Source organism: Mustelus asterias, chromosome 1, assembly GCF_964213995.1.
Source record: "Mustelus asterias chromosome 1, sMusAst1.hap1.1, whole genome shotgun sequence".
NCBI classification, from domain to species: Eukaryota; Metazoa; Chordata; class Chondrichthyes; order Carcharhiniformes; family Triakidae; genus Mustelus; species Mustelus asterias.
The window spans coordinates 15,254,364-15,277,247 of record NC_135801.1 but is presented as its reverse complement, the minus strand read 5'-3'; the positions used below and the strand labels follow the sequence as shown (position 1 = coordinate 15,277,247).

At 44.7% G+C, this 22,884-nt stretch overlaps 1 protein-coding gene across 6 annotated transcripts in view; it reads left to right on the top strand.

Moving 5' to 3' along the window:
* The window catches only part of psd3l (pleckstrin and Sec7 domain containing 3, like), a 343,652-nt gene that overhangs the window by 132,915 nt on the left and 187,853 nt on the right, over positions 1-22,884 (top strand). The window contains exon 1 of one of the 6 annotated variants that reach the window (XM_078209716.1): positions 8,302-8,374. The exons of the other annotated variants lie outside the window; for them this stretch is intronic. Within the exon in view, the coding sequence (XP_078065842.1) occupies positions 8,307-8,374 (68 nt within the window). The 5' untranslated portion in view covers positions 8,302-8,306. Of the gene's footprint in view, positions 1-8,301; positions 8,375-22,884 lie in introns of those variants that run through there. 6 annotated transcript variants of the gene reach the window in all.

Sequence of the window (22,884 nt, the reverse complement as noted above, 5' to 3'; positions counted from 1 at the left end):
CTGCTCAAGGAATAAGAACCAATGAGCAAAATCAATCATTTAAATCACTCTTGCTCCCAACCAATTGAAAGTGACCTTCTTGACAAGCTATAAAGTGTTGTGTTTAAAACTGGGTATGTTCATTATGTTCCATCTGAGTTGATTGTCAAATGCTGTGTCAAACTTCTGGAAGATTCTCAGTGATGGAACATAGAACAGTACAGCACAGTACAGCCCCTTCGGCCCACGATGTTGTGCCGAACCTTTTCCGAAACCACGATCAAGCTATCCCACTCCCTATCATTCTAATGTGCTCCATGTGCCTATTCAATAACCGTTTGAAAGTTCCTAAAGTGTCCGACTCCACTATCACAGCAGGCAGTCCATTCCACACCCCAACCACTCTGAGTAAAGAACCTACCTCGTACATCCCTCCTATATCTTCCACCACGAACCCTATAGTTATGCCCCCTAGTAACAGCTACATCCACCCGAGGAAATAGTCTCTGAACGTCCAATCTATCTATCCCCCTCATCATCTTATAAACCTCTATTAAGTCGCCTCTCAACCTCCTCCACTCTAAAGAGAAAAGCCCCAGCTCCCTCAACCTTTCCTCATAAGACCTACCCTCCAAACCAGGCAGCATCCTGGTAAATCTCCTTTGCACTCTTTCCAGTGCTTCCACATCCTTCTTATAGTGAGGTGACCAGAACTGCACACAATATTCCAAATGTGGTCTCACCAAGGTCCTGTACAGTTGCAGCATAACCCCACGGCTCTTAAACTCAAACCCCTGGAAATGGAGAGGCAGAGACTTTGATATTAGAATCATAGAATCCCCACAGTGCAGAAGGAGGCTATTCGAGTCTGCACCAACAACAATCGCACCCAAGCCCTATCCCCATAAACCCACATTTTTACCCTGCTAATCTCCCTGACACTGAGGGGCAATTCAGCATGGCCAGTCCACCTAATCTGCACATCTTTGTTCTGTGGGAGGAAACTGGAGCATCTGGAGGAAATCCATGCAGACACAGGGATAATGTGCAAACTCCACACATTCAGTCAGCCAAGCCGGGAATCGAACCCAGGTCCTTGGTGCTGTGAGGCAACAGTGCTAACCACTGTGCCGCCCAATATTATATTCTTAATTTCTCCTGTTCATAGAGTCATAGAGGTTTACAGCATGGAAATAGGCCCTTTGGCCCAACTTGTCCATGCTGCCCTTTTTTGACCACTAAGTCTACCCAATTGCCCATGTTTGGCCCATATCCCTACATAACCATGTTCTTGTCTTCTAATGTGGCTTTTACTTTACATTCTGACTTAATGTTGACTAGAAATATATCCCAGTTTACTCATCCAGGACCCTCCAATTTCCCTCATCATAGTGTCTTCATGGTTGATTAAATACCAGAGCTTAAAAGGGTTAAATTATGAAGGAAAACCTGTGTAAACTTGAGTTTCCCTTGAGTTTAGCAATTCAAGGGTGATCTAATTGAGGTGTTTAAAATGATGAATGGATTTGATTGGGGAGAGATGGAGAGAGAGATTAATTCCTCTCCATGGGGATTTCTGAACAATGGGACATTATTGGCTTTGATTTTAACTGAGAACCCTTCTAAAAAAAAGTCTGTGAGCGATCCAAACCCCATTCCTAAGGTTTCTGATTTTCAGGACTGTCTTTTGCAAGGGTTCCAGGCTGGTCCTAGTTGTGAGTTCACACCCTACACTCCTGATCTGGCCAGCTCCATTGTGGGAAAAGCCACTTGCTACTCCTTTGCAATTTTTATGGAGTCGGGCCAGGTTTTCAAAGAGTCGTGGATCAATACCCCTCAGAGTCTTGGTGAGTCATAGAACATAGAACATAGAACAGTACAGCACAGAACAGGCCCTTCGGCCCACGATGTTGTGCCGAGCTTTATCTGAAACCAAGATCAAGCTATCCCACTCCCTATCATCCTGGTGTGCTCCATGTGCCTATCCAATAACCGCTTAAATGTTTCTAAAGTGTCTGACTCCACTATCACTGCAGGCAGTCCATTCCACACCCCAACCACTCTCTGCGTAAAGAACCTACCTCTGATATCCGTCCTGTATCTCCCACCACGAACCCTATAGTTATGCCCCCTTGTAATAGCTCCATCCACCCGAGGAAATAGTCTTTGAACGTTCACTCTATCTATCCCCTTCATCATTTTATACACCTCTATTAAGTCTCCCCTCAGCCTCCTCCGCTCCAGAGAGAACAGCCCTAGCTCCCTCAACCTTTCCTCATATGACCTACCCTCCAAACCAGGCAGCATCCTGGTAAATCTCCTCTGCACTCTTTCCAGCGCTTCCACATCCTTCTTATAGTGAGGTGACCAGAACTGCACACAATATTCCAAATGTGGTCTCACCAAGGTCCTGTACAGTTGCAGCATAACCCCACGGCTCTTAAACTCCAACCCCCTGTTAATAAAAGCTAACACACTATAGGCCTTCTTCACAGCTCTATTCACTTGACTGGCAACCTTTAGAGATCTGTGGATATGGACCCCAAGATCTCTCTGTTCCTCCACAGTCTTCAGAACCCTACCTTTGACCCTGTAATCCACATTCATAGTCTGCATGAGCGGACATTTTGAAAGGGAACTTCCAATGTCCCATTCTTCTACCCCAAACAACCTCAATGACCCCTCATGCCCCCCCCCCCCCCCCCCCAACTATGCTCCAAAATATTTTATATTGTCCCACATGCCAACCGGGCAAGCTGTGTGTCACAACTGACTTCTGTGATCTGCTATGCCCCTCAAACAACCCCTATGGTTCCCTCATGCATGAACCCTATAGTGACAATCGTATGTATTTTAAAAAATTAAGAATCATTCATAGATAACTATCCACTGAAACAAAACCCTCCTTTTTACTATAAAAGTGCCAATCATCCAGAACTTTTAAAGTTTCAATAGCAGGTGAGGTTAAATTGAAAGTTTCCAGTCCACATGACTTAGATTTTTATTTGCTTTTACAGCATTATTACCAGGGCCTTGGTGAGACCACACCTGGCGCACTGTGCATGATTTTGGTCTCCTTAGCTATTTCTCCGAGAAGGTGTGCAACAAGGATCCATTAGACTGATTCCTGAGGTTTGGAATGAGAAGCGAATGAGTAGACTCAGCTTTTATCCCCGCGAGTTTAGAAGGTGAGAGGTGATTTAACTGAAGGACACAACATTTTTAAGTGGCATGGCAGGCTAAATGCTCAGAAAATATTTTCCTTGGCTGGGGAGGCCAGAACTTGGGAGCCATTTTCTTAAAATAGCGATATACAACAGGGAAACAGGCCCTTCGGCCTAACTCATCTATGCTGACCAAGTTTCCTAAACTGAAGTAGTCTCATTTGCTGTGTTTGGCCCATAAACCTTTGCTATCCATGTACCTGTACAAATGTCTTTTAAATGTTGTAATTGTACCCACTTCTACCACCTCCTCTGGCAGCTCATTCCATAGACGCACCACTCTCTCTGTATGAAAAAGTTGCCCCTCAGGACCCTTTTAAATTTTTCCCCTCTCACCTTAACCTCTACCCTCTAGTTTTGGACACCCCCACTCTGGGGAAAAGACCGTGGCTATTCACTTATCTATGCCTTAGATTTATATAAGGAGTCAACTATTTAGGACTGGCATGAGGGAGAATTTCTTCACACAAACATTTGTGAATCTTTGGAAATCTTCACCACACACACACCTGTGGATGCTCAGTGTATAAAGTATATTCAGGTCGAAGATTGATAGACTTTTGGTGACAGTGAGAAAAGATGAAGTTGAGGGATAGCATCAAGCATGACCTTATTGAATGACAGATGAGGATTGAAGGGCCAAATGGCCTTATCCAGCTCCTGTTTCTTTTGTTCTCATGGCCTTATGTAATCACATCAAAGGATTTAGAGGAAAGGCTGGTAAATCGTGTTGAGGGACAGATCAGCCATCATCTAGTTGAATGGCAGATGAGGCTCAATAGATTTTAATGGTCTATTCCTGTTCTTATGACAATATGATTACAGTTGGAGAAAAAACCTGTAGTGTTTGGGCAGAACTGGAGTGTTGTGTATGCCAATGCCTTTGCAATCGAGAGGAAAAACCATGGTCTGTTCTTTGCTGCTCTGTTCCATGCCTATTGGAAGCTTTGATGTGGAGAAGCCGGTGTTGGACTGGGGTGGGCACAGTAAGAAATCTCAGAACATTTGCTGAGGTTAAAGTCATAGAATCCGACAGTGCAGGAGCAGCGCTCCGAAAGCTCGTGATTCCAAATAAACCTGTTGGACTTCTTATTGGAAGCTTCACAGAGGGATCAATGTGTTCTGTGAGGTCTTCTTCGGTACTTGCGGAATGCTACAGATTTTAACTAGTCGATTTTTGGGAGTGATTTCCTTGCTGAAACCTACTTTTCTAACATGACTTTAGTGTAGTAAAATGTCCTACATCACTTTTCAGGAGCGGGATCGAATATAATTTGACACTTTGGTCAATATCATTTTTAGCGTTTAGCTAACCACTCGGGGTGTTTGAAAGGATTTCTGTTGCTCAGACTAACTTATACGTGGAAAAAGTTTGATTAAAATCACCTTCAAATCACTGTGGTTCCTCCACTTGGGTTTCAATTTCCTTAGGGGCTAAACAGGGGAGTTCACAGCTGTTCCCCAACAAGTGGGCTGCAAGTCCCTAGCCAGTGACTTCCACATTGATTAATGGGGTACCGATTGTTTGCAATCAACCCCCAATCGTGAATTAAATCAGGTTCTACAAGACTTAAACATCTGGCCAGAATTAACACTTTAAATGTTAAATTCAAAAGATTCATTAACCATTTAAAGGAAGAAAGGTAACAAGTTAGAAAGATATAGAAAGCAAAGTTTCAATTAACATTAATTAACAGTAAGAGGAGAAAGTTTAGCATTAACAACTGAACAGACTTCTCATAAATTTCCTCAGGCTGATAACCCCAAATGTGAATAGCATATGAACAAAAATGGCTTCTCACAACCCTTATTTTATACTTAAAAGATGTTGTAAGCCCATCTTAGCCAAGTTGTTGAAAATAGCTAATAACTTGTCAAGAATGAGTTGAATAAACCCCAATGGGTTGAGCCAATTTAGGCAACTTGTCTTAGCCTCAGGACAATGTCTCTCTTTAAACCAGGTCTTTTACCTTGAGTTAGCCTAAGTTTCAAACATGAATTGGTTAACTTAACCATCTGCTGATTTATAATTGGCTCTTGACAGCTGTTGGCATCTCCTGATGCCTTCATACAAAGGCCTACTGAAGAATGAGACAGTCGGAATAAGATCTTATTCATTACCCAACCTAATGTAGCTTGGCAAGGTCATAAAAGTTTTGAGAGTTGCACACCTTATCTTCCCAGGCTGGCTGGGAGGACTCTATTTTGCAATTCTCATAATTTATGGTTAGTATATTTAAAATCATGCGTTGATGATGTGTAATTGTAAAACATTACAGACTCTGTGTTACCGGTTATATTATCAGCCTTGCTGATACATCCATTGATTAATTACACATTCTTTAATTGTCTCACAATTATGGCTCTCTGTTTGATTAATCTGGCTGGTTTCCAATATGCAGTAACCGGTTTAGTTTAAAAATGTCTTCTAAGGTTGGTTCAAAATGGCCTCTGCTCATGTTAACTTATTATGCTAGATAACACATGATTCAGGCTACAAAAATAGTTGTTATACTAAAGCTATTGATTTTGAAAGTACTGACACCTCAACCATTCTGAGTTCCGCATTCTAATCGCTTCTTAGGTAAACAGGTTTCTCTCAAATTCTTGTTGCTACTGACCCCAAAAAGGGACAGAGGAAAAAGTTCCTTTGTGTTATCTTCTGGGGTTCATCTTCTTTAAGATGATCGAAAATTGACTGTTAGCTTCCTTGCTCAGACCCGAGTTAAAATTGCAGTCTGGCCCTGATTATATCATTGGGACAAGAGGGGATCTTGCTGATTTTTTGGGGAAGTTTCCTTGCTTGTGCTGGGGTGGGTAAGGTTAATGTCAATCTTTCAGAATAGAGTGAATGCCTGGAATTTTCCACCTCCACCATGCAAGGTACTCCCACAGTGGATGAGGCAAGCTATTCAGAGGTTCATTGGCTTCGGTGGGACTGGAAGATCCTGCTGGTGGGTGGGGCTGGAAAATTCTATCTAATGTTTATTAAACCCCAGCTATTGGAGTAACTGATCTTCTGTCTGCTCTTTTTGGCCAACCAAATAAAGCAAATTAAATTAATGAAGGGAGTGGATCTTCTGTCCTTAATACAAACTGTGTTCCATAGCCACTGATCCCATTCTCCCCCTCTGACAACTGTCTGAGATTAAACTAGTCTGTTTGCAGCCTTGGTGATTTGATCCCAAGTTAAGTTGCTGGCCACATATTCAAGCCATCGCTAAGATTATTGCTCCACCTCCGTAATGTTGGCTGACTTCACCCACTGACACAGCTTATCAGCTGCTGGAACCCTCATTCATACCTTTTGTTACCTCTAGACTTGATTATTACAATGCACTCCTTCTAGTCTGCCTTATTCCACCCTCTGTAAACTTGAGGTCACCCAAAAATCTATCCTTCCTCAAGGCAAGTCCTATTAACCGTGTGGCACAGTGGTTAGCACTGCTGCCTCACAGTGCCAGGGACCTAGGTTCGATTCCCGGCCTTGGGTCACCGTCTGTGTGGAGTTTGCACGTTCTCTCCATGTCTGCGTGGGTTTCTTCCCACAGTCTGAAACACGTGCCGGTTAGGTGCATTGGGCATGCTAAATGCCCTCTTGGTGTACCCGGACAGATGCCGGAGTGTGGCGTCTCGGGGATTTTCATAGTAACTTCATTGTAGTGTTAATGTAAGCTTACTTGTGACACTGATAAATAAACTTTAACCTGTCCCCCTGTGCTCATTGGCCTAGACTGGCTCCCGATCAAGCAACGCATCAATTTTTAAATTCTCATCGTTGATATTAAATATCTCCTTGGCCTTTCTCCTTCCCAATCTCTGTAAGCCCATTCAGCCCCACAACCCTCTGACATCCCTGCAGGTATCTGTGCTCATCTTAACTTTAATCGCGCCACCATTGATGGCCATGCCTTCAACTACCTTGGCTCTGGAAATCCCTCCTTAAACCCTTCTCTCCCCTCCTTCAAGACTCTCCTTAAAACCAAACTTTTGGTCATTTGCCCTCATATCACCATATGTGGCTCGGTGTCAAACTCTACTTTAACACTTTCTGGTGAAGTGCCTGGAGAAGTTCAGTTGTGTTAAAGATGCTACGTAGGTACAAGTTGTTGTTGTTGTTGCTGTGAGTGTTTGGTGTGACCAACGTGGAGATGTGACCCACTCACCCCTAAATGACATTGAACAACTTGTGTCAGGAGTGGCACAGTGGTTAGCAGTGCTGCCTTACAGCGCCAGGGATCCGGGTTCGATTCCCGGCTTGGATCACTGTCTGTGCGGAGTTTGCACATTCTCCCCGTGTCTGCATGGGTTTCCTCCGGGTGCTCTGGTTTCCCCCCACAATCTGAGAGATGTGCTCGTTAGGTGCATTGGCCATGCTAAATTCTTCCTCAGTGTACCCAAACAGGCGCTGGAGTGTGGCGACTAGGGGACTTTCACAGTAACTTCATTGCAGTGTTAATGTAAGCCTACTTGTGACACTAATAAATAAACTACTAATTTAAAACCTCTGATCTCGTCTGTGGCTGGGATTCTCCAGTCCCGCTGCAGTGAATGGTGTTTGGCCGAGCGCCAAATTCTCCATTCCCCCTGGCAGCGGGGTGGGGGGGGTGGGAAAGGATAAGATCGGAGAATCCTGCCCTTGATGTGTGTGCCAGAATTTTGAAATGACGGGAAGTAAAGTTGATATTTTATGAGGTGCTTCTTTTTTATGTTTGGGAATTTAAGATTACAGTTCGATAACTGAATTGAAAGCGATGCTTTGCTGGGATCTGAGACTTTTGGAAATGGGAGTCCCTTGAATGGTAAACTTTTTCTGGCATTTCAAAAGCTCTCAAAAGTAAACATGGTCGGAGAGAGCCAGGCTGATCTGTGGCCACTGCTAAAGAATCCTCTTAACCTCCTGGGAGTTGAAATGGCCAGTAGTGGTTTGAGTGCTGTGAGCTTGCTCTCTCTCTAGACTTGCAGGCAGGATTTAAGGTCTGGTGCTGGGCGCAGCTTAGTAAGCAGAACAGTGCTCGGCGTGAGTCAGGCTATAAACTAGTCACATGGGTCCTGAATTTAGAATTGCCTGGTGCTCAGAGATTTCCCCCCTATCTGACTGCAATGACCTGCTTAATGTATGGCTGCTTCCCGCAGCCCAGATTCTCTTCTCCTGAAAATGACTTGACTCAGTAAGTCTTGACCCTTGACTCTGCAATAACTTGATTTGTTTCTGTGACGGTACTAGTTATTGGTCTCTATGCGAGAGCCGCCGTGCTTTGTCGTCACCTTGGAGATGATTGTAATCTCCAGCTCTAAGCAATTTGCCAACAGTCACCAGCAGAAGTTTCTTTCAGGGCAAAAGCAGCAGAAGGGTTTTTCTTGATTTTTAAAACAATCTGCCAAGGAGAGGAGTCAGTTTACAGCCTGCGGTGTTACTCTCCCCTAACCATGCAGGTAGATGAGACCCGGGTGCCACTAGCAAGCCTGCTAATGAACTCCGGGCTCCTGACTCCACTGGCTGTGTGCTTGAAGTGACGGAACATGTGTGTAAAAGTCTGGGCTCACTGCAGACCCTATTGTCAAGGTCATAAGTTGTAACTTTGGACTATTAATGAGTGGGAAAAGCCTTTGGGGCTGGGGGAAGAAATATATTGTACAGCCCTTTAATTTATCAAAATTCAGTGTCTGGATTGCAAATCGGTTCAACGTCCTCCAGTGGCAACTTATTTTAACAGTACACTGATGTGTATTTAATATGTTAAGAACACAGAGCACCAGCACTCTGCACCTTCAACCCAACCATTGGGTTATAAATGCATGAATTTTCATAGAATCCCTACAGTGCAGAAAGAGGCCATCCGGTCCATCGAGCCTATACCGACAATTCCACCCAGGCCCTATCTCCGTAACCCCACATATTTACCCTGCTAATCCCTCTAGCCTATGCATCCTGGGACACTAAGGATCAATTTAGTATGGCCAATCAACCTAACCCATATATCTTTGGAGTGTGGGAGGAAACCGGAGCACCCGGAGGAAACCCATGCAGACACGGGGAGAATGTGCAAACTCCACACAGACAGTGACCCAAGCCGGGAATCGAACCCGGGTCCCTGGAGCTGTGAGGCAGCAGTACTAGCCACCGTGTCACTGTGCCTCATTTTATTGCTGCGCTTTGAATTAAATTGTTTGGGAGAATCCTGATTATAGAACAAAGAAAATTACAGCACAGGACCAGGCCCTTCGGCCCTCCAAGCCTGCACCCACCATGCTGCCCGTCTGAACTAAAACCCCCTACCCTTCCAGGGACCATATTCCCATCCTATTCATGTATTTGTCAAGACGCCCCTTAAAAGTCAGTATCGTAAAGCTATCTGAAACTTTTGCTACGAATGGCTTTAATTGATAGCAGAATCAACCTCCAAATTTTTTGTCACACACCTCACACATTGCAGTGGATGATGTAAAATGTACAGCACGGATTCAGGCCAATCGGCCCGTCTGGCCTATGTTGGCCAGATTATGTCACTTGAGCCTTCTCCTACTTTGATTCCTTCTCCCCACTCTGCCCTGGATCCTGCTTTCATTGTTTCAGTATCCTAGTCATAAACATAGGATCAGCATCCAAGAATTCGGGTGCAATGTCAATCTCCCTTGCCAGAGAGGACAGTGTGGCCTGTTCAGTTCAATAAGACACAGGCTTTGCAGTAAGTATGGTGACAGTGGGTGGGAAGGGCAGTGGGGTAGGTTGGAAGGAAGGACAATGAGAGGGAGAGTTGAGACGAGTCACTTTGTCCATCTAGTTCCATTGAAAAGCTGATATGAAGCATATTGTAAATTTACTAGATTTTAAAATAACGAGGAAATAAGAAACATAGAAGACAGGAGCAAGAGGAAGTCATTTGGCCCTTCGAACCTGTTCCGCCATTCATTACGATCATGGCTGATCATCCAACTCAGTCGTCTAATCCTGCTTTTTCCCCATAACCTTTGATCCCATTCACCCCAAGTCTTCCTTTATTCAATGTGTTGTTGAAAGCCATGAAAATAAGGCAGTTCACAAATGCATTTCAGTAAAGAAATGTGCACCACAACGATTCAAATGTATATAGGCCTGTTTAAAGAGTTCTCTAAACGTTTGTGGTGGCACTGCTGCCTCACAGCGCTAGGGACCTGGGTTCAATTCCGGCCCTGGGTGACTGTCTGTGTTGAGTTTGCACATTCTCCCTGTGTGGGTTTCCTCCGGGTGCTCCGGTTTCTTCCCACACTCCACAGATGTGAATTGGCCATGCTAAATTGCCACACGGTGTCAGAGGGATGAGCAGGGTAAATACGTGGGGTTACAGGAATTGGGCCTGGGTGGGATTGTTGTCAATGTGAGCTGAATGGCTGCCTTTTGCACTGCAGGGGGATTCTGTGATTTTTTTTCTAATATGTTTTCTAATAAGCTAATCAACTTCAAGCAAAATGGAAAGAGAGGCTTCATTGAGGGGACACAACTTTCTCGAAGATGAACAAGTCTTTGGGATAAAATGGTATCGCTCCAGTTTGTGGTGCCAGTGAGCAGATTAATGCAGTAATTCAGTGCACTGTGTTTGCGATTGTATAGGAACCAGGTACTCCACACAGGGAAGGAGCAGTAGATGAGAGGGACATTGTGGGCAACTCTTTACAATTTGCAATGGTCAGTTGAGGCAATAATGGCAAAAACCTGGAAACAGGTCTCCAAACATATACTTCTAACTTGAATGAAGGAAAAGGAAGTGCTCGATAGCTTCTCAGTTAACTCTATGATCATTTGTGCCGAGCACAGTTTAAAAATAGTGGTCACTTAGAGGGTGGATGAATGACTCTGACAAGTGTGCTGAGATCATTTGCGGAGACTTCCTGAGTGGATGTGATATTGCAGTCTTCCCTGTTACGGAGAATTGAATCTGGTTTCATGAGAACAGAAAACACAAAATAGAAGCAGGAGTAGGCCATTCTGCCCTTTGAGCCTGCTCCACCATTCATTTTGATCATGGTTGATCATCAAATTCAATATCCTGATTTCTCCCCCCACCTTCCTCCCATACCCCTTGATCCCTTTAGCCCCAAGAGTTATATCTAATTTCTTCTTGAAATCAGACAATGTTTTGGCCTCAACTACCTTCTTGTGATAGTGAATTCCACAGATTCACCACCACTCTCTGAGTGAAGAAATTTCTCCTCATCTCAGTTCTAAAAGGTTTATCCCTTATCCTCAAACTATGACCCCTAGTTCTGGACTCCCCCACCATCGGGAACATTCTTTCTGAATCTACCCTGTCTAACCCTGTTAGAATTTTATAAGTTTCTGCAAGACCTAAGCCCTAATGAATATAATCCTAACCAATTTAGTCTCTCCTCATATGGCAGACCTGCCATCCCAGGAATCAGCCTGGTAAACCTTCGCTGTACTCCCTCTATAGCAAGGACATCCTTCCTCAGATAAGGACCCCAAAACTGCACATAATACTTCAGGTGTGGTCTCACCAACGCCCTCTACAATTGCAGTAAAACATCCCTATTCCTGAACTCAAATCCTCTCACTATGCAGGCCAACATACTATTTGCCTTCTTTACTGCCTGCTGTACCTCCGCGCTTACTTTCAGCGACTGATGCACGAGGACACCAAGGTCTTGCTGAATATCCACCTCTCTCAATTTACACCTATTCAAATAATAATTTGACTTCCTATTATTGCTACTGAAGTGGATAACCTCACATTTATCCACATTATACTGCATCTGCCATGCATATGCCCATACACTCAGCCTGTCCAAATCATGCTGAAGCATCTCTGCATCCTCCTCACAGCTCACCCTCCCATCCAACTTTGTATCATCTGCAAATGTGGAGACAATACATTCAGTTCTGTCTTCCAAATCATTAATATATAATGTGAACAGCTGGGGTCCTAGCACAGATCCCTGCAGTACCCCACTAGTCACTGCCTGCCAATCAGAAAAAGACCCATTTATACCAACTCTTTGCTTCCTATCTGCTAACCAGCTTTCTGTCTATTTCAAGACACTACCCACAATCCCATGCACTTTAACTTTACATAGTAGTCTGTTATGTAAGACCTTGTCAAAAGCCTTCTGAAAGTCTAAATAAATCATATCCACTGGTTCTCCTTGGTCAACTCTACTAGTTACATCCTCAAAAAATTCCAATAGATTCATCAAGAATCTTTTGTAAATCCATGCTGACTTTGTCTGATTATACAACTGCTTCCAACAGCTGAGCTATGAAATCCTTGATAATGGACTCTAGCAACTTACCCAGTACCGACGTTAGGCTATAGTTTCCTGTTTTCTCTCTACCTCCCTTTTTGAATAGTGGATTTGTATTAGCTATTCGCCAATCTGTAGGTCCCAGTCCAGAGTCCAAAGAATTTTGGAAAATGACCACCAATGGGTCTACTATTTTCAGGGCCACTTCCTTAAGTACTCTGGGATGAAGATTATCAGGCCCTGGAGATTTATCCACCTTCAATCCTGTCAATTTCCCCCAAACCATTTCCTTACTAATACTGATTTCCTTCAGCTCTTCATTAAGACTTGTTTCTCTCAGAGCTTTTGATACATTATTCATGTCTTCCTTTGTGAAGACTGAAGCAAAGTACAAATTTAGTTCCTCAGCCATTTCTTTGTTCCCCATTATGAATTCTCCCATTTCTGACTGCAAGGGGCCTACACTCTCTTTACATACCTATAGATACTAGTTGATTTGATAGTGGGATTTAAAATTATGGATGGCTAGGGTAGAGTAGAGAGAAGCAGACTATTTCGAGCAACTAAGACAAGGTGACGTAGATACAAGATTGAATGAATGAGATTGAAGACAGTCTCCTACGCTTTCTCCTGCTATGAATTCACCACGTGAGTTAGCAATGAAGCAGAAATAATGTCTACGTTGTAGAATAAGCTTGATAAATGGGGGGATAATGCGATATGGGAACAGGGCAGGGGTACTGAGATTGGGATGACTGCTTGCATGGAGGAGAAACACCCCCAACACAGACTGGTTGTAGTGAACAGGCTGTTTCTGTAGTGTCATTTCTATGTAATTTTACATAGCATGCTCACAAATGCAGCCTTTTGCTTCTGTTTGAGCTATCTGATGTACTTGGTGCACTGCAGTCAGAAGGCTAGGTCTTCCTCTGACTTCCTGCAGACTATTTTGGTTATCAGAATATCACAGTTCAATGATCCTTGTGAGTTGAAATGTACATTGTGAGGTATGTTTGTACAACTGATCTGATATCTGAGGAGGCTGTTTTCCGATGGACCTGTTTTCCAGTGAGTACTACGGGACTGATGTATGAGGAGAGATTGACTAGGTTAACATTGTTTTCGCTGGAGTTCAGACAAATGAGGGGGGATCTCATAGAGACTTATAAAATTCTAACAGGACTAGACAGGGTAGATGCAGGGAGGATGTTCCCGATGGTGGGGGAGTCCAAACCCAGGGGTCACAGTCTGAGGATTCAGGGTAGACCATTTAGGACAGAGGTGAGGAAACATTTGATAGCTTTGACAAAGGGTCATCTGGACTCAAAACATCAGCTCTTTTCTCTCCTTAGAGATGCTGCCAGACCTGCTGAGATTTTCCAGCATTTTCTGTTTTGGTGAGGAGACATTTCTTCACCCAAAGAGTGGTGAGCCTGTGGAATTCATTACCACAGGAAGTAATTGATGCCAAAACATTGAATGTATTCAAGAGGCGGCTGGATATAGCACTTGGGGCGAATGGGATCAAAGGTTATGGGGAGAAAGCAGGATTAGGCTATTGAGTTGGATGATCAGCCATGATCGTGATGAATGGTGGAGCAGACTCGAAGGGCCGAATGGCCTCCTCCTGCTCCTATCTTCTATATTTACCTTGGTTTGCTTTGTGATGCAGCATCACACTGCTGCTGCCTCTCTTCCCCACTCTAATCTTCGAAAAGTGCAGTGAAACATTCAGATGCAGTTGTGAAAATATCAGCAAGGAACCATCAAAACTTAAATCAATAACACTGCATCCTCTTCCCCTATGTACTCTATGGACGGTATGCTTTGTCTGTATAGTATGGAAGAAACAGTACTTTCACTGTAACCCAATACAGGTGACAATAAATCAAAAATAATACTTTCATCGGCCACCTTCAAACCCGTCGTAATCCTCAACACTGCAATTGTGTATGCCCACTGAATTCCTCTTCAGTGACGTGCATGGGTACTGAACAATTTCTTCAAAGTTTCATTAAGGATTGATTAGATTTGGCTCACTGTCTGACCTAGCTAAAATAACTTGCCTAATAGCACCTAGTTGGCAGGACATGCGGCTGGCTATCAGTGGATGTGGTGCCCCGTCAAGGCAGTCCACAACCTAGGAATCTGTCACCTGCATACCAACTCTTTTCAATCAGAAGTCTACATGGTCCATGTGATAAATGCAAATTATTCCATTCCAGGAATGGATCCAGAAACCACTGGGGGAGATTTTTTTAGGCCTGTGCTTGGGTTCAGCGAACCTTGGGAGGGGGGATAATTGGGCAGTTCCTCTGTGCCCTGACCCTTCTGCGTTCAGTACCTGGGTGCAAGCCTAGGAACCTTCTTGGTGCATCTCAGTAAGAGGTTCCAACTCCAGTGAACTTTAATTCTCTCTCTCTCTCTCTCTCTTTCTTTTGCCTGTTTTATTTGCTGGACCTTGCTGCTGATTTGAGTCCCTCAGCGGGGAACTGGCTGTTAATATTTTCAAAACTTACCTGCAGCTCTTCCGGAACAGATCTGCCCTGATACGACAGGACAAATGGCCTCCTTTTGTGTTGGAACTACTCTGTGATTCTATGATGTTTCTGATTCTGTTGTCTAGCTGTGCCTTGTTCTGGTAAAGAGGAATAATTCGCTCCCAGTGGCACAGATCGGTGTTATCTCAGCATCGGCTTTCGAACTCCCACTTGGTTATCACATTGACAGGAAGAGCTCACAGGGGATGTGGTGATATCTGCCTTGGTGGTTGTGGTGTCATCCCATTATAGTTCACTGCCACTGCAAAGCATCGAAATACATTGCCTGAGTTTGTGTTAGTCTGCTGGCTTTCCGGTAATTTGAGTCCTCGATATATACCGAGATGCATTAACCTTTCCATTGTGACTCTTGCTGGTGCTTTATTACAGTACTGCAGTGTAATCAGATACCCTCAGTGAATCAGACACAGTGCTTTGGGTCATCAGATTGAAGGTCAGAGACAAGATTTTGATTTGAGAATCTGAACGTTGTTTCATGTCCTGCTTTCTCTTGTAGGTTATCATGTTCAGTCAGTTTTACATAGAATTGCATCGAACACCCAGTGCAGAAGCAGGCCGTTTGACGTGACTGGAGCTAACACTGTACGGGAGCCTTTTCCTGCTTGTCATGCCACCCTATTGGCATCTCCATCTATTCCTTTTTCCCTTGTGCCTTTATCTAAAAGATCATAAGAAATTTGGAGCAGGAGTGTGCCATTTGGCCCCTCAAGCCTATTCCACCACTCAACAGTGCCATGGTTGAGCTGATGTGATCTTGGCCTCCTCTCCACTGGTTCCCATACCCCTCGACTCTATAAGACCATAAGATATAGGAGCAGAATTCGGCCATTCAGCCCGTCGAGTCTGCTTCCACATTCGATCATAGCTGATAGGTTTCTCAATCCCATTCTCCTGTCTTTCCCCCGTAACCTTTGATCCCCTTACCAATCAAGAACCTATCTATCTCTGTCTTAAATACATTCAATGATCTGGCCTACACAGCCTTCTGTGGCAATGTATTCCACAGATTCACCACTCTCTGGCTGAAGAAATTCCTCTTCATCTCGGTTCTGTAGTGACATCCCTTTACTCTGAGGTTGTGCCTTCGGATCCTAGTCTCTCCTACTAATTGAGACATCTTCCCCATGTCCACTCTATCCAGGCCTTTCAGTACTCTAAGTTACAATGAGATCTCTCCCTCATCCTTTTAAACTCCTTCGAGTACAGACCAGAGTCCACAAATACTCCTCATACGTCAAGCTTTTCATTCCCGGGATCATTCTCGTGAACCTCCTCTGGACCCTCTCCAAGGCCAAAACATCCTTCCTTAGAAATGGGGTCAAAAATTGCTCACGATATTCCAAATGTGATCTGACCAGAGCCTTATAAAGCATCACTCAGCAAGACATCCCTGCTTTTGTATTCTAGCCCTGTAGTTCAAGAATCTGTCCATCTCAGCCTTGAATACATTCAATGACCCAGTCTCTGCAACTCTCCAGAGGTATGGAATTCACAACCCTCTGAGCTAAAGGATTCTTCCTCATCTGCATCTTAATTCAGCAAGCCCCAACTCCTAAACCTCTGCCGCTTTGAGTTCTAGGTTACCTCGGGAAGGGAAACATTCTCTCAGCGTCTACCCTGTCAATCCACTGCACACTTCAAGCTTCCATTGAAATGTAGATATGCTACCCTGTATTTGCAGCGGGTACTCCTCTTAGCACTGAGACCATATCTTCCTTTAGGTAAAAGCAAAATACTGCAGGTGCTGGAAATCTGAAATAAAAGCAACAAGTGCTGGAAAGACTCAACGGGTCTGGCAGCGTCTGTGGAGAGAGAAACTGAGTTAATGGTTTGAGTCCAACGTAACTTCTCTTCAGAACCAAATAAGTCATATTGGACTAAAAAAAAAATTAACGCTGTTTCTTTCTCCACGGATGCTGCCAGACCTGCTGAGTTGTTTGTAGCACTTTCCGTTTTGGTTCCACATTTTCCTTTGATTTGTGTGTGGGGCTGCAGGGGGTGCCGTTTTGTTTGAACTGCGGAGAATTGGTATCACAGAATACTACCATGAAGAAGGAGGCCATTTGGCCCATTGAGTCTGCACCGGCCACAATCCCACCCAACCCCTATCCCTGTAGCCCCACATATTTACCCTGCTAATCTTGCTGACACTAGGGTCAATTTAGCATGGTCAATCAACCTAACCTGCACATCTTTGGAGTGTGGGAGAAAACTGGAGCACCCGGAGGAAACCCCCACAGATGTGGGGAGAATATGCAAACTCCACACGGACAGTGACCCAAGGTCGGGAATTGAACCCAGGTCCCTGGCGCTGTGAGGCAGCAGTGCTAACCATTGTGCTACCGTGCCGCCCCTACTGGTAGGTGAACTTGATTGGCTGTGGGCTCTCCCTCACCGTGTGGCCAGGGTACAGGATTTGCAGCCAGCAAGTTGACCGTCTTGGTTATGCTCATCAGGAAGAGGTGGGCTTGATGGGGACGGGAAGGGGCACAAGATCCTTCACCGATAAATGTAATTAGGTGTCTGAGTCAAACTCGGACTGATCTTACTCAGTCGATGGCAGCCAGTTGTAACAGACAGTCCATCCTCTTCAGAAAGACCAGGGATGACTTGGAATAAGCGACTCATGGTTTATAAGTTCATAAGATATAGAAGCAGAATTAGGCCATTCGGCCCATCGAGTCCGCTCCGTCATTCGATCATGGCTGATATGCTCCTCATCCCCTTTTTCCTGCCTTCTCCCCATTACCAATTAAAAATCTGTCTAACTCCTCCTTAACTTTACTCACTGTCCCAGCATCCACCGCACTTTCGGGTAGCGAATTCCAGATTCGCAACCCTTTGGAAGAAGTAGTTTCTCCTCAACTCTGTTTTAAATTTGCTATCCCTTATCCTAAGACCTCTCATCCCGGAATGTCCCACAAAAGGAAGCATCCGCTCCACGTCTACTCATTTGCTCTTTTTGTGTCTCTCTCCTTGATCCCATTGGGGGCCATACAGAATATATTGATCACCTCTTATAACGTAACTAAAAGAAAACCCCTCTCTTGACTGGTAAGGAGATATTTATTCCTTAACGTGTCCTCTGCTCCAAGACAAGTCCTTGGCTTGTTGTCTGCTGATGCTTCATTCTCCTGGCTGTTTCCAATCCCCCGCCCACCACCACTCAGTGCTGGTTTGCTATTGCCTTGAGGGGGAGATGAGGAAGCAGGTTCCAAGTCCACCTCTGTTGGAATGGGAATTAAACCCGTGCTGCTGGCATTCTTCTGAACATCATCCTTATCATCCCTTGTACTTGGTGGGGATTGGGGGTGTGAGAAGAGGGGTTGAGACCTTATGCTTGTGAGGAAGGCAGAGAGACCTGATACCTCTGGAGAGGGGTCCTGATTGTTGGCTTTGTGGTTGGTGGGGTGGGGAATGCCCCAATGCTTGTGGGGGGTGGGGAGAGGGGGGCCATTTATTTAAGTCAGGATGTCTTTTTAAAAAAGGCGCCCCGATTTTGGGTTCCTGGCCTTGTCGTGCCTTTAGGCCCCGCCCCTCCATCTAATAGTGTGAATCTCACTTCCCATTTTAAAATGCACACTGATGTCCGATAGGGCAAGCAAAGCCGTCTGTGCTGCCGGCCAGCTTCGCACCGGTTTTCTCACCTGATCAACACTCTGAAAACGATTATTAGTTACCGGTGTCGGCAGACACAAGGGCAGAGACTGTTGCACCCACAGTACTGATTATAGGTCGTGCAGAAGTATTGAAGTAGTGGCATTATTTGTGAGGCTTTAGGCTTAGCATTCACTAATTCATGGCAGAGTCAGGTGCACAGACTGTGGGTTCATTTTCATTCATTTCTTTCCAAGAGGTTTTTTAAAAAGAGTGATTTGATTTATTATTGTCACATGTTTTAGTATACAGTGAAAAGTATTGTTTCTTGCAGGCTATACAGACAAAGTATACCATTCATAGAGAAGGAAAGGAGAGAGTGCAGAATGTAGTGTTACAGTTATAGCTAAGGTGAAGAGCAGGATCAACTTAATGCGAAGTATGTCGATTCAAAAATCTGATGGCAGCAGGGAAGAAGCTGTTCTTGAGTCGGTTGGTACGTGACCTAAGACTTTTGTATCTTTTTCCCAATGGAAGAAGGTGGAAGAGAGAATGTCCGGGGTGCGTGGGGGTCCGTAATTATGCTGGCTGCTTTTCCGAGGCAGCGGGAAATATAGACAGAGTCAGTGGATGGGAGGCTGATTTGTGTGATGGACTGGGCTTCATTCGCGACCCTTTGTAGTTTGTTGTGGTCTTTGGCAGAGCAGGAGCCATACCAAGCTGTGATACAACCAGAAAGAATGCTTTCTATGGTGCATCTGTAAAAGTTGGTGAAAGTCATAGCGGACATGCTGAATTTTCTTAGTCTTAACTGTAGTGTCGGCATAGGGGGACCAGGACAGGTTGTTTGGTGATCTGGACATCTAAAAACCTGAAGCTCTCGACCATTTCTACTTCATCCCCGTTGACATAGACAGGGGCATGTTCTCCACTACGCTTCCTGAAGTCTATGACAATCATCTTCGTTTTGTTGACATTGAGGGGGAGATTATTGTTGTCGCACCAGTTCACCAGATTCTCTATCTCTTTCCTGCACTCTGTCTCATCATTGTTTGAGATCCGACCCACTACAGAGGTGTCGTCAGCAAATTTGAAAATAGAGTTGGATGGGAATTTGGCCACACAGTCTTAAGGGTATAAGGAGTATAGGAGGGGACTGAGGACACAGCCTCGTGGGGCACTGGAGTGAAAAGATCACAGGGATATAGAGTCATAGAGGTTTACAGCATGGAAACAGGGCCTTCGGCCCAACTTGCCCATGCCACCCTTTTTATTTAAAAACCCCTAAGTTAATCCCAATTGCCCGCATTTGGCCCATATCCCTCTATACCCATCGTACCCATGTAACTATCTAAATGATTATTAAAATACAAAATTGTATCCGCCTCTACTACTATCCCTGGCAGTTTGTTCCAGACACTCACCACCCTCTGTGAGAAAAAATAGCCCTCTGGACACTTTTTTTATATCTCTCTCCCCTCTCATCTTAAACCTATGCCCTCTAGTTTTGGACTCCCCTACCTTTGGGAAAAGATACTGACTATCTACCTTGTCTATGCCCCTCATTATTTTATAGACCTCTATAAGATCACCCCTCAGCCTCCTACCCTCCAAAGAAAAAAGTCCCAGTCTATCCAGCCTCTCCTTCTAACTCAATCCATCAAGTCCTGGTAACATCCTAGTAAATCTTTTCTGCACTCTTTCTAGTTTAATATCCTTTCTATAATAGGGTGACCAGAATTACCCACAGTATTGCAAGTGTGGCCTTACCAATGTCTTGTACAACTTCAACAAGACATCCCAACTCCTGTATTCAATGTTCTGACTGATGAAACCAAGCATGCCGAATGCCTTCTTCACCGCTCTGTCCACCTGTGACTCCACTTTCAAGGAGCTATGAACATGTACCCCTAGATCTCTTTGTTCTGTAACTCTCCCCAATGCCCTACCATTAACTGAGTAAGTCCTGCCCTGGTTCAATCTACCAAAATGCATCACCTCGCATTTGTCTAAATTAAATTCCATCTGCCATTCATCAGCCCACTGACCCAATTGATCAAGATCCCGTTGCAATTGGAGATAACTTTCTTCACAGTCCACTATGCCACCAATCTAGGCGTCATCTGCAAACTAACTAACCATGCCTCCTATATTCTCATCCAAATCATTAATATAAATGACAAATAACAGTGGACCCAGCACTGATCCCTGAGGCACATCGCTGGTCACAGGCCTCCAGTTTGAAAAACAACCCTCTACAACTACCCTCTGGTTTCTATAATACAATTAACTGTTGACTTAGGCTTTGAGGTAAACTGTTGCTCCTGATCAATTATTAGATTGATTGATTGTGTCCTGCGATGATCGTGTCTTGAATAAGAAGCCTTGTGGCGCAGTGGGTAGTGCCCCTACCTTGGACCAGCAGCTCCAGGTTCAAGTCCAACAGCAGCACTTGTTGACAAAGGAAGGAGCGGATCAATGAACTGATAATCAGCTTGGGAATCCTTTCACCACTTCCCCCAGTATTCCTCAAAGGGAAAAGCTGTGTGTGTACGTGCGCGAATTACTAAATATATCCAAAGATGTGCAGGTTAGGTTGATTGGCCATGCTAAATTGACCCTCGTGTCAGGGGGTCGAGCAGGGTAAATGTATGAGGTTACGGGAATAGGCCCTGGGTGGGATGTGGTCGGTGCAGACTCGATGGGCCGAATGTACTGTAGTGATTCTATATATGTGATTACATTGCTGGCAGCCATGGTCGTAATCTGCAAGGGGATAAAATGATGCTATTTTCATAAATGACCTGGATGAGGAAGTGGAGGGATGGGTTGGTAAGTTTGCCGACGACACGAAGGTTGGTGGTGTTGTGGATAGGATGGAGGGATGTCAGAAGCTGCAGCGTGACATAGATAGGATGCAAGACTAGGTGGAGAAGTGGAAGATGGACTTCAACCCGGATAAATGTGTAGTGGTCCATTTTGGCAGGTCAAATGGGATGAAGGAGTATAATATCAAGGGTAGGACTCTTAGCAGTGTAGAGGATCAGAAGGACCTTGGGGTCTGGGTCCATAGGACTCTTAAATCGGCCTCGTAGGTAGAGGAGGTGGTTAAGAAGGCGTATGGTGTGCTGGCCTTCATCAATTGAGGGATTGAGTTTAGGAGTCGGGAGATAATGATGCAGCTTTATAAGACCCTCATCAGACCCCACTTGGAGTACTGTGCTCAGTTCTGGTCGCCTCATTACAGGAGGGATGTGGAAATGATTGAAAGGGTGCAGAGAAGATTTACAAAGATGTTGCCTGGATTGGTTGGCATGCCTTATGAGGATAGGTTGAGGGAGCTCGGTCTTTTCTCCTTGGAGAGACGAAGGATGAGAGGTGACCTGATAGAGGTGTACAAGATGTTGAGAGGTATAGATCGGGTGGATTCTCGGAGGCTTTTTCCCAGGGCTGAAATGGCTGCTACGCGAGGACACAGGTTTAAGGTGCTGGGGATTAGGTACAGAGGAGATGTCAGGGGTACGTTTTTCACTCAGAGGGTGGTGGGTGAGTGGAATTGGCTGCCGTCAGTGGTGGTGGAGGCAAACTCGATAGGGTCTTTTTAAGAGACTTCTGGATGAGTACATGGGACTTAATAGGATTGAGGGTTATAGGTAAGCCTATATATAAGCCTAGCTAGGTAGAGACATGACCGGCGCAACTTGTGGGCCGAAGGGCCTGTTTGTGCTGTATTTTTTCTATGTTCTATGAAATGTGAGAATTAAGGTCTAAGAATTTAGAAGATCAAATCTGCCTTTTGCATCCTCCTGAAATGCTTCACAAAAGGTGACTATTGTTTTGTAAGAACGATGGAGACCAAAGGTTACAGAGTAAACTCCCTCAAACAGCAGTTGAGATAAGTCTGTTTGGGCAAAGTGAGTTGAGTTGTAACTTGGGCAGGAGCACGAGGTGAACTTCCAACTGCTCTTCTTTGCAAACTGCTTTGGGAGTTTCAGTTTCATCTGAAGAGGCAAGTGCGCCATTGGTTTAATGCCCCAGCAAACTGCAGCACTCCTTCACTACTACACTGGAGCGTCAGCCTGGACCTCGCGCTCGGGTCTCTGGAATGGGTCTCGAAAACATAACCTTTGGCTCAGGTGAGAGTGGAAAACTGAGCCAAGCTGCCACTCGCCAATCTCTCAGAAATTATTGCATTGTGCCACCATCAATCCGAAGATGTGTGGGTTAGGTTGATTGGCCATGGTAAGTTGCCCCTTAGTGTCAGGGGGATTCGCAGGGTAAAT